Source organism: Nannobrachium achirus, assembly GCF_963921795.1.
Source record: "Nannobrachium achirus genome assembly, chromosome: 16".
Taxonomy (NCBI): Eukaryota; Metazoa; Chordata; class Actinopteri; order Myctophiformes; family Myctophidae; genus Nannobrachium; species Nannobrachium achirus.
The window spans coordinates 33,552,438-33,564,887 of record NC_137823.1 but is presented as its reverse complement, the minus strand read 5'-3'; the positions used below and the strand labels follow the sequence as shown (position 1 = coordinate 33,564,887).

Genomic DNA, 12,450 nt, shown 5'->3' with positions numbered 1-12,450 from the left:
ACACACACACACACACACACACACCACACCACACCACACCACACACCAACAGGATGAAATGAGCAGCACTCCTCTCCAAAAGTTAAACAATGCATACAGTGTGCATATGGTTTGTGTGCACACATCACAGGGTAAGGACTGGTAAGGTATTCACTTTCAACTGACCTGTGCCAAATGGTTCTGAGCCATTCTCCCTCTCGAAGGGGAAAGGTTCCACCACAGTGTTGCCATCTACAGAGAAATGAGACACATATTTAACATACATAACCAGCGCATGCCTATTCTCTTTGAGCGCTGCCTGCCACTCCAACATTCTTTTTATTTTTTAAACGTTTGTTTGTTGGATTTGGACCGAAGCATCATTGCATAATATATATCAACAACCTTGCATTGCCTCATATAGAGCCTAATTATGACAAAACATTTACATGACAGGTTTGTTTTTGTTCCCCACCCAATGAAAACACAAAAGACTCCAGCCGCTCCAACATTTGACAGAGTGTGTTTGTATGAGCATGGCTGTATGTCTCACGGTAACAACAACTGCAGCCACCGAGCAGTGCTGTTGAGCAGCCTTGAAATGAATGGACAGGGATTTAACATTGCTCCTCTAGTTCATATAGCTTAATGAAACTAACTCGTCAAAGGCACCGCTCACTTCACACTGGGTGTGAATGAATGATGGCTAGAGCAAAATCCAGTGGAGATCTACAGTACCTAAGAGAACTATGGACGTACAGGTATGTAGCCTTGCATAGACAGACAATATCACTGATTGATTAATTGACTGATTGATTGATTACAGTAGTTTGCATAGGAAAGGGTACAGTTTCATGACAGTACAGTTCACTGGTACAAGGTCAACTAAAAGGAGATCCTATTAAGCTTTTCGGCTTATTTGCACAGGAAACCTTTATGTATCTCATATAACATTGAATGACAGACGGATAGAGCACAGTACTATGCGTGGATATTAGTCTGGTTCTTCTCAGTGTTCTTTTTGGAGCTGTGTGCAGCTCCCTATACGTGGCTGTGTGGGTCTGTCTGTGTGTCTGTCTGTCTGTGTGTCTGTGTGTGTGTATGTAGCCTGAACTTCCTAAACTTCGGCACGCCACTAGTCCCACAGTTTTGCCACCAAACACTCGCGCCATATGTCAAATCGACCGGCTTACTCGGGAATCGTGGGCTATTACTTTTCTAAGAGAAAGGTTCTATAGTTTAATTGATATTAATTTATTAGTGAATTAATTTTCCCCATTGACTTAGAATGGGAATCGCAAAAACTCACATTCAATTATTTGTCTCTCGCAAACCACAGGGGCTACAGTTTCAAGACTTGGAGAGGAGGTTCATAATGATTTCAAGGATTAAATAAAAAATAATTGTGTCATTTGGCCTCATGGTGGCGCTATAACACCCCACTTTACGTTTTGGCCTGTAACTCTTGAACCGTAGGTCGGAAAATTAAAAATATTTTTTCCCTGGATTCCTTGGGTCATGACGCATCTCCCCATATAGGCCACGCCCATTTGCGCCATGATAGATTTTCCGCCATCTTGAATTTTCTCCAAAACACACTTTTTGCTCCTTTTCCTACATATTTTCTTCAAATGTCACAAAAATCGGTACACATGATCCACACACACACACACACACACACACACACACACACACACACACACACACACACACACACACACACAGCTCCACTTCACACGGGTGTGATTTTTTTTTTTCCCCCCATGTGGCGGTTACAAAAAGATTCAAACAGACTATTGGTTAGACCTACAACCAACCAGAGCAAAGGGGATACGCCTGTCCTACATTTGCATATTGGGCTCTGATTGGTTTTTAACTACCTAAAGCCCGCCCTACATTTGCATACTGGGCCCCTGTTTGGTTCCTCACGACTTGTGAGCCGTGAAATATTTGAATAACTGAGCGAGGCCAGACCTAATCTACCAAGGGCAATTTTTCTTCGCAATGGCAGATTTGTCTGGCTACGCGAGGCTAACAGGTATGGAAGCAGGGGCGTCAATTGGGTATGGCAGGGGTATGCAGCTGCCATACCCTGGGTCCAGGGGGGAAAATAAAAGCTACTTTTAAATATAAATCCATGAATGTCTCTTTGTCTATCTGCGCTGGTTATTATGTTGTTAAATTACAGTAAAAATAACTACAAATGCAGAATTTAACATAATGGTCACTTTAACAAGGTATTATAATTCTATTCTCCACACTTGTATTCTCCCCAGTTTGACAAAATGGTATACTCCCAGGTTCCGCAGGTCAGCTGCACAGGTGCAATGCATTATTGTTAATTGTGGCACGTTTACTAACACACTAAGTTTAGCTGCACTTGAACAACCGTTCCAGGCTGCCATATCCAGCCCAAGAAACCGTAGAAACCTGTGTAAAAAACGGACAAAAGTCGTTTTTATTTTCAGACTGCTGCGAGGCGTTGTGAGCATGTAGATCGGCTATTTTCACAATAGAACCGTGTTATCCAAAATGTAATGCCTATTTTCCATGAGGACTCCCATCTTTGCAATACCCTAGCTTTTGCTGAACTGACGCCACTGTATGGAAGTCTATGGACCTGCAGGTATGGAGATATATGGAACTTCTATGGAGAATGATGTTCCTATCTCCATAGTACATAATATGGATCCAGGCCAGAGTCAAGCAAAGTGTGAACAGTAGGTATCTCACCTGGACAAGGTTCCAGGTCACATTTGGAGGCCTCTGTCAGAGTGCAGGAGTAGCCACAGGACTTTGTCCTTTTCCTCTCGCCGTGTCCACAGGTGACCGAGCAGGGAGACCAGGTGGTCCACTCATCAGTCTCCTTATCTGTGGAAGAAGAGGCAGTTAGTGAGTGAGCAGCAAGCAGCCTGGCAGCTAATTGCGACCGTAGGTCGCATTTACTATCAAACCCTGCACAAAGTGTCAGTCTGTCTGTCTGTCAGTCTGTCTGTCAGTCTGTCTGTCACACCTCACACGTCACACTTTTTCCCTGCTTATATCTCCGCAACCGTTGCCCCGATCCATGCCAAATTTTGCACACACGTTCCTTGGCTGCCAAACTACAACCTCCAAGGACCCCCGGAGCTCCAGTGACCCCCAGGTCCCTGGGGGACCCCCAGATGTAAAAAATGACCAAATGCGCAAACATGACCAAATGACCACCCCAACGGGGCTGCTCACGGTAGCCGGGCAGATAACAGAAATAATCGTTCACTTGCGGATACAAGCACCAAAATTGGCACACATACTCCTTAGGGATTGCTCTTTTCATAAAACCATCTGGCCAAATATAATTTCAAGATGGCGGCCATTTTTCATGATGGCCGACATTGAACATACAGTAATCTTGCATTCCGCAATAAAATACCATAGACCTGTCCTATTTGAATGATCTTGGTGTCAAATCAATCATTTTTCACTATGTAGAATCCAAATTTGGACCCATGGACTTACTCACTGGCTTCCTTGTACCATATATCAGTCCCGGAATCCTAATATTCTGCTAAATTAGAGGTTTGTGTTATGTCTGACTCGGGTAAAATGGGTGGTAGTGTATATCTTAGTATTGTTAGAGGTTTATAGTGTGTATGTGTATGTGTGTGTGTGTGTGTGTGTGTGTGTGTGTGTGGGGGGGGGGGGGGTAATGTAGTAATGTAGTAACTCAACAGAGCGGATTTCAATGCACAGTGGCTGACGCGGCTAAAATGCATGGTAGATATAATAGCGCCATGGGATCACTCTTTGTCTAGTCTCTATTCTTCGACCTTTTCGACTTGGGTAACCCTGCCAGGAGTACAAGACTCCTGCCGACATAGCTCTGGGGGTCATGGAGACACGCAAACTGCCTCACCACGATAAGGTGATGATCCCGTCGAGGCAGGAGGTAGTTTTTTTTGTCTTGTCTTTTCTTTTCTTTTTTCTTTTTTAAGTTTTTTCTATCTAGGGCCTAGGCAGTATAGTACAATAGTATAGTAGGCCTAGACTACAACGCTTCTAAACCTCGCACCTGCAGCTGCACAGTGCCGTGCAGGTCAGACCAAAGCGGTAGCATTTGCATCGACTGCAGCATTCCAACTTGCATCCACACTTGGTCAGCTGCTGGCAACTCTCTGCAATGGGTGGGAGCTCAGTCACAGATCTCCTTTCTTGGTCCAGCCCCAGTTGTCAGGAGTCTGCATTTCTGGTTGACATACTGTGGACTGACTCCAGATACAGGCCGCTTGATAGGAAGCGCGCTTCACATGTTGCTTCAGTGCTGCTTGCGTTGGAGGAATGGCTTCGTATGCCTCTGCTTCCCAGCAAACAAGTCCAACCTCGCATCATTGACACCTTCAGCTGTGCTGGATCGGTCGTACATCATGACCACAAACTTCTCCAAGGTTTTCAGGTCTTCATCATCCACTACAGGTGGGTAATGGCTGAGTTTGCTGAAGACACCAGAAGCCTCATCACAAACATTTCAGGTTTGCCACGCAGACTTCTTCCCCTTTCCGCGGAATGCTGAAACAACATCGCAGCCAGTGAAGGCATGGAAGAAGAGCATCCCTTTGCTCTTTTCTGCAAGAGTGCAACACAGGTCATGAACAGGAATCCACTTTAAGTTCTGTCTTTGGCCAAAGGCAACCCACAACTGCTGCAGACCGAGCTCCTGAAGTGCCTGCAGAACACTGACTGCGATGACAACAACATCTGTGTCGTTGGCTTTGACCATGATGACCTTGCTGCCTGCTTCTGTGGCATGCCTGGCATGCACAAAGATCTGTGTGTCCGCTTCTTCGTGACTGCATGGTGCCACCCCAGCCAGATTGATAGTGCTGTTGCTGAGAGCATCTTCTTCCTTGGTCACAATGACCACATTTGGTGAGGCCACACATGCTATCTTATCAGCCAGAAAGTTGAATAGCTCAGCTTTGTTGTCATTTTCTCTCATAAAGTTTTGCCATTTTGAAAGAATTTTGCCCAAGCCTGTCACCCTGCGTCTCACCCCACGTCCACGCTTCGATCTAGTTTCAGCTTTCAGACTAGATGGCCGGTAAACATCAAACACAATGTCTGTTCTCTTGTACTTGGTAGAGTATGCTTTTATTGTAGGAAGGACATCAAGCATTGCATACTCTTCAAATGTCTTTGAACTCCTTGGAGGCAGACTGTTCACCAACGCTGCCCCATCAATGATGATGGTGGGATTTCTGACATGTGTGGAGTTTTCCACCATCACTGAGGGCAGCAGGATGTGACTGGTTCTCATGACGGAAGAACTCCTTCAAGTCACACTCTCTGCTCTGGCATGATATGACATGAAGGAGTTCTTCCGTCATGAGAACCAGTCACATCCTGCTGCCCTCAGTGATGGTGGAAAACTCCACACATGTCAGAAATCCCACCTCACTACCATTCTTGAGAGCCAAGTTACAATCCCTGAGGCAGAGCCATATGCTGACACCATCATCATTGATGGGGCAGCGTTGGTGAACAGTCTGCCTCCAAGGAGTTCAAAGACGTTTGAAGAGTACGCAATGCTTGATGTCCTTCCTACAATAAAAGCATACTCTACCAAGTACAAGAGAACAGACATTGTGTTTGATGTTTACCGGCCATCTAGTCTGAAAGCTGAAACTAGATCGAAGCATGGACGTGGGGTGAGACGCAGGGTGACAGGCTTGGGCAAAATTCCTTCAAAATGGCAATTGAGAGAAAATGACAACAAAGCTGAGCTATTCAACTTTCTGGCTGATAAGATAGCATGTGTGGCCTCACCAAATGTGGTCATTGTGACCAAGGAAGAAGATGCTCTCAGCAACAGCACTATCAATCTGGCTGGGGTGGCACCATGCAGTCACGAAGAAGCGGACACACAGATCTTTGTGCATGCCAGGCATGCCACAGAAGCAGGCAGCAAGGTCATCATGGTCAAAGCCAACGACACAGATGTTGTTGTCATCGCAGTCAGTGTTCTGCAGGCACTTCAGGAGCTCGGTCTGCAGCAGTTATGGGTTGCCTTTGGCCAAAGACAGAACTTGAAGTGGATTCCTGTTCATGACCTGTGTTGCACTCTTGCAGAAAAGAGCAAAGGGATGCTCTTCTTCAATGCCTTCACTGGCTGTGATGTTGTTTCAGCATTCCGCGGAAAGGGGAAGAAGTCTGCGTGGCAAACCTGGAATGTTTGTGATGAGGCTTCCGGTGTCTTCAGCAAACTCAGCCATTACCCACCTGTAGTGGATGATGAAGACCTGAAAACCTTGGAGAAGTTTGTGGTCATGATGTACGACCGATCCAGCACAGCTGAAGGTGTCAATGATGCGAGGTTGGACTTGTTTGCTGGGAAGCAGAGGCCATACGAAGCCATTCCTCCAACGCAAGCAGCACTGAAGCAACATGTGAAGCGCGCTTCCTATCAAGCGGCCTGCATCTGGAGTCAGTCCACAGTATGTCAACCAGAAATGCAGACTCCTGACAACTGGGGCTGGACCAAGAAAGGAGATCTGTGACTGAGCTCCCACCCATTGCAGAGAGTTGCCAGCAGCTGACCAAGTGTGGATGCAAGTTGGAATGCTGCAGTCGATGCAAATGCTACCGCTTTGGTCTGACCTGCACGGCACTGTGCAGCTGCGAGGTTTAGAAGCGTTGTAGTCTAGGCCTACTATACTATTGTACTATACTGCCTAGGCCCTAGTAAAAAACGTAAAAAAAAGAAAAAAAAAGAAAAGACAAAAAAAAAAAACTACTATCGTGGTGAGGCAGTTTGCGTGTCTCCATGACCCCCAGAGCTATGTCGGCAGGAGTCTTGTACTCCTGGCAGGGTTACCCAAGTCGAAAAGGTCGAAGAATAGAGACTAGACAAAGAGTGATCCCACGGCGCTATTATATCTACCATGCATTTTAGCTGCGTCAGCCGCTGTACCACCACCACCACCCACCCCCCCCCCCCCCCACACACACACACACACACATACACATACACACTATAAACCTCTAACAATACTAAGATATACACTACCACCTATTTTACCCGAGTCAGACATAACACAAACCTCTAATTTAGCAGAATATTAAGATTCCGGGACTGATATATGGTACAAGGAAGCCATTGAGTAAGTCCATGGGTCCAAATTTGGATGATTTGACACCAAAATCATTCAAATAGGACAAGTCTATGGGATTTTATTGCGGAATGCAAGATTACTGTATATTCAATGGCGGCCATCATGAAAATTGGCCGCCATCTTGTTTTTTTTTTTGGCCAGATGGTTTTCTGAAAAGAGCAATGCCTAAGGAGTATGTGTGCCAATTTTGGTGCTTGTATCCGCAAGTGAACGATTCACCTGTAATATGCACTTTATCTGCCTCGCTACGGGGAATTCCCGGGGACCACCGACTCCTGGTGCTCCAGAACAGATGCAAAAGTGGTGGCGCCCCCAGTGGAGGACCCCCTACACTGCAGCTCACATAAAATGCCGTAACTCCGGCTAGGAGCGACCGGGACAGCCGGGGCCGGTACCTATTCGTCCGCCTTGCCGGCGCGGAGACCCCACCCCTCATTTCTCACATGGCCCTCTTCTAGCGCCACCATGAGGCCGATTCTTGCAAAACACATTTTTGGACACTGCTCCTACAATTTTCGCCCTAAAATCACGCAAATCGGTACACAGTATGTCTACACTCATCCCATCAACATGAATCTGTCCCATATAGCGCCACCTCCAGGCCGATTTTTAAAAACACATTTTTGGACACTGCTCCTACAGATTTTGCCCTAAAATTACGAAAACCACTACACAGTATGTCTACACTCATGTCATCAACATGGATCAGGAAGATTTTGGCAAAACACATTTTTGCCCTATTTGCGGAGATAAGTGACCTACGGTCGCTTATCTCCCGATTCGGGAGCCTTACTGGTAAGTTAGTGCATCGTCCATAATACAACGGTAAAAAATCCCTGGTTTGACTTCGCTTAGACAGACACACAGCAAGCATCAGCACACCTCGCTTATGTCTACCAGCACTTTACAGTCACCAATAAAAACAGAAATAGCCCCCCAAATAGTCTAGGATAGAAAAAGGTAGGTGCACGATGTCATGTTTGCGGTCATGGGAAACATTTGACTCGTTCACCACATTCATTTAATGAGCTATTAAGGAAAAGAAAAACAACAGCCTCAAACGGCTGGTTGAGATTTTGTGTGTGTGTGTGTGTGTGTGTGTGTGTGTGCGCGTGCGTGCGTGCGTGCGTGCGTGCGTGTGTGTGTGTGTGCGTGCGTGCGTGTGTGTGTGCAAGCAAAAAGGAATATTTGCAGACACCGGTAGTGGGTTTGAGCATACAGTATATTCTTGAACCTCCCTAATCCAGAACAAGCATTAAATTCTAGTCTGCCCCAGTCGATATAACAGGCAATTTTCTCCTGTTATAACCTTTCCCATGCAAAGCCACAGTGTTTTGCTGCAAGATTCAGTCAAATTAGAGAGAGAGAGAGAGAGAGAGAGAGAGAGAGAGAGCGAGAGAGAGAGAGAAATAGAGAGAGAGAGACTGTGCGAGGGGGAGTAGATTCGCCCACGCCACCATGTTTCCTCATGGTGTTAATGATACTGAAAACAAGTTGTTCTCGATTAAAGGCGAGGTGGGTGCAGAAATACCAGCTTGGGTGTAGCGAGGGCTCATTTGGTCTATGTGGGCGCTGCCAGCTCGCCATTCGACCACACGGGAACAGCATCCCAGGAGAGACGTAATTACAGGAAAGGAGCCCATGCGGGCATCGTTGATTTATGCCCACCGAATCTTTAGATCTGACCACTTAACAGGCATTGTTGCCCTTTTGCCCGGCTAGTCCACACATGCACTTCACTCAAGGTTTATATATGTGAGTCTGTTCTAGTAGTTCACATGGATTTAGGAAAGTCTCTACGGTAAACTACAGTATCATGCTTTTCACACAGCTGCATCCTATAGTCCATGGGTCTTCAACAGGGGCTCCGGGACCCCTAAGGGGTCCTCAGGGTTACTACAGGGTGTCCTCCAAATCTTTGAGTGATAGATTTTTTCTTCTTTTTTATATTAACCACTTGAACCCTAGTGTCCATATTCTGGGAACTTTAGCCAAAAATAGCAGATCTACAAGCTCACAACACCTCGCCCTGCGAGGCGTTGTGAGCTTGTAGATCGGCTATTTTCGGCAAAGAGGTTTGGTGCAGAGGGGAAAAAGAGCAGACTAAGTACAGAGTGAAAGGTCAAGTTTATTAAGTATTGACGGTTCAAGTGGTTAAATGTCTGAAAACACAAATTGACAAGAATCCAAAATACACTGATGATTGTGCTGTCAAACGATGAAACTATATGGAATATATGATAAGGTAGTGGGGATTCCATCTCTCTCTCAACTAAGGGGTCCTTGGCCTGAAAGCGTTGAAGACCCGTGCTATAGTCCAGCATGCAAAAAGGGATCAACTAATCAATGGACAGGCTGAGTGTGTGTAATTTACAGGTTTACACTTTGATGAATACTCCCCTGAAAGACTAGCTTCTCCATAAACTCTCTCTCTCTCTCTCTCTCTCTCTCTCTCTCTCCCTCTCTCTCTCTCTCTGAGGTAAAAAAAAACCTTGAATGGAAACAAAAAAGTGTTAACCCAATTACCCGGTCTTCATCTATCCTCTCTGTGCCCTCTTTTTCTATTTTGTTTTCTCTGTCACTGCCACCCATTTGCCATACAGCCCCCAGACGAAATCAGAAGAGAAACATACATACGTACGTACGTACTACGTACACACGCGCACACACGCACACGCACGCACACGCACACGTACACGTACACGCACACGCACACGCACACGCACACACACACACACACACACACACACACATACATACATAAATAACTGGCAAAGCAATACATGTTATGCCGGGCCCTGGCTCAAAAGGCAGAGCCGCTGAGGGCAGCGAGGGCCGCCGGGGTCTGGGTTGGGGGGGGACGGGGGGATGCCTGGGATAGATAAAAGGCCAGCCGAATGGGCCCTGTCATTCTATGTTCCCAATCTGCCCTCTAATTGTCCACGAGCAGTGAGGGCTGTTTGTGTTTTGTCCCAGATAGCAGTGCCGGCCTCTCGCTGCCATTAGCGAGCGCAAACGGGCCCATCTTCAAAAGGCAGGCCTCCGCGAGTCGACCACTGTCTACTTCAAAGTGCCTGAAGTCCACAATGCCCTGATGGTCGAGTGCTCGCGTTGCCCCTCCGGCCTGGCATCGGCAGGCTCACTCAGGACAGCCCCTATGATGCCGAGCCCCTCTGTTGTTCTCTGTCTGTCTGTCTGTCTGTCTGTCTGTCTGTCTCTCTCTTACCCTCAAACATTCCCGTCACTTCAGTTGGAACCGAGGGCCTTCCTCTAACTCGGACAGAGGGTCGTATGGTGGATTTCGCTCTATTGATAGCTAGGCGCGCCATCCTGCTCAAGTGGAAAGATGCTGCCACGCCTGTGCCCAACCTGTGGCTTCGCGACTTTGAGACTGTCTACCCACCTCTGGGCTATTTCCTTTTGAAAATTCAATAAAAAGATTTGAAAAGAAACATTCCCGTCACTTCCATCATACAATTCATCAATGACCTAACAGGATATCTAAATATTCCGTTAATCTTCTTTCTGTACCACGATCAATGGAAAACATTTGATTCTTCTAAAATTGGCCAGATGCAGCCAAAGCTGAAGGTTAATTTAACTGTGTATTTACTTTCTTGTTCATTGTATAATTAAAGTTTTATAGGCTAGATACTTAATTAAATAAAAAAATATATATATATATATCAATCAAAAAGTTATTTGGGTTTATTTGTATTCATTTTAAGTTAAATGTTCTCAATAAGAAATTGAAACTTTTTCAAATTGATTTCAAGATTTATTATTATTATTATCAGGGTTAGGGTTAGCAGTTAGTTGTTTTCGTTCACGTAGATATAGTGTGAATGCGTAGATCATTTGAACCTGAAAAGGCGGTCCTTTTCAGGTTCCAGCCATTAGAATGATTTTAATAAAAAATGTAAACTTTTTTCATCACTTGTTTTTTTCGTCCAGCACTAGCTTAGGTTTGTTGAGGTAGGTTTGTTTTAGCCTGTATGGCTAACTAGCCATACAGGTACGGGACATGGCGTGGCCAACCTCACAGCTTGAAGACACCATCCTGCGCTGGTGGAAGGATTTGAGGAAGAACAACAGGCTTTCCCTGGGGCTCTATGCTGCTGTTACCACCCAGGCGAAACACATCTCGTGCTCGGTGTCCTTGGCGTGGGTCCCTGACACTGATACTACACTACCATGCTCTGGGTTCTTTGTCGCTGGGATGAGCCATTTGGCACCCTGTCGGCTCTGAAGGACAACCTGTGGCCCAGCCTTGCAGAAAAACTGCAAGGGCAAGGTTCACTGATGTACCTTGGCCTTACTATACATATAGCCTATAAACAGGCAACCACACTACACAGCCTGGTTCAGACCCTGAATCGCTAACCACACCCCTTTAAATTTTTGTTTTGGCGATTCAGGGAGTCTGGTGTTGCTCTCACTAAAGAAGTTTTCCTCGTTTGGAAATCCGTACGGCGAATCAGCGTTGTGAATCAGCGTCTTGTGATCAGCGTGGGTGGGGGTTTCCCAGAACTCATGTGCGATTCTCTGCCGCCGGACTGGACCGCACACATCTCGTCGCGGTAAAATGCGATCGTATCGATTCCGCTATGAAACATCAGTAGCAGACATGTTATGTTGTGTTTGATTACTAATTTGTTGTGCTCCTATTCCTGCTGTTTCTTTGGTTAGCAAGTAGCACTAGCAAGCAACAGGCTAGCCACTAGCCAGCAACACATAACAACACTACGTCATCTGCTTTGCTACTGTTGTGTTGGTCAGACGGTGAACCAATCGCAGAAGACTGCCTCTTTGGCAACGCCCATCCCAGAAACAGCTCTGGAGGGAAGCACTTTCAGACTGAATAATGGAGTGAAACGAAATGTCAATTCAGGCTGAGTGTCAGGCTAAACCACACTTGCAATTTCCCAGAATTGCCCCTTTCTAGGTATTGTGGTTGCCTGCCTGACTGCCTGACAGAACCCGGAAGTACCCTGTAGAATGACTGGGTAGTTGGGGGTGGGGCGTCCCTGCTGCAATCGGCCAGGACTAATGTCTATAGTTCCAACTTTATGGAGTAATTTCTTGCCAATGAGGAATCAGCATTATTGGTGATGGCACCTTTATGCAGCTTCTTCATTGGCTAAAAGTTCCTCCATACATTTTTTGCTGCTTCCCCATTGGTTAGAAATGACTCCATAAAGTCAGTGACGTCTCCTTTATGCAGCAACCCCATTGACTTGAATGCGAAAGTAACCCCATTGACTTGAATGGAAAAGTAACCCCACTGGCTTGAATGGGAAAATGCAAAAACAGCAAACACACT

General features: G+C 46.1%; 1 protein-coding gene across 1 annotated transcript in view; it reads right to left on the bottom strand.

The window, feature by feature from the left end:
• The window catches only part of ism2b (isthmin 2b), a 29,774-nt gene that overhangs the window by 4,048 nt on the left and 13,276 nt on the right, over positions 1–12,450 (bottom strand). The window contains exons 4-5 of the mRNA XM_080744314.1: positions 2,713–2,850; positions 166–231 (exon numbers count right to left, since the gene is read on the bottom strand). Coding sequence (XP_080600440.1) covers positions 166–231; positions 2,713–2,850 — 204 coding nt within the window. The remainder of the gene's footprint in view (positions 1–165; positions 232–2,712; positions 2,851–12,450) is intronic.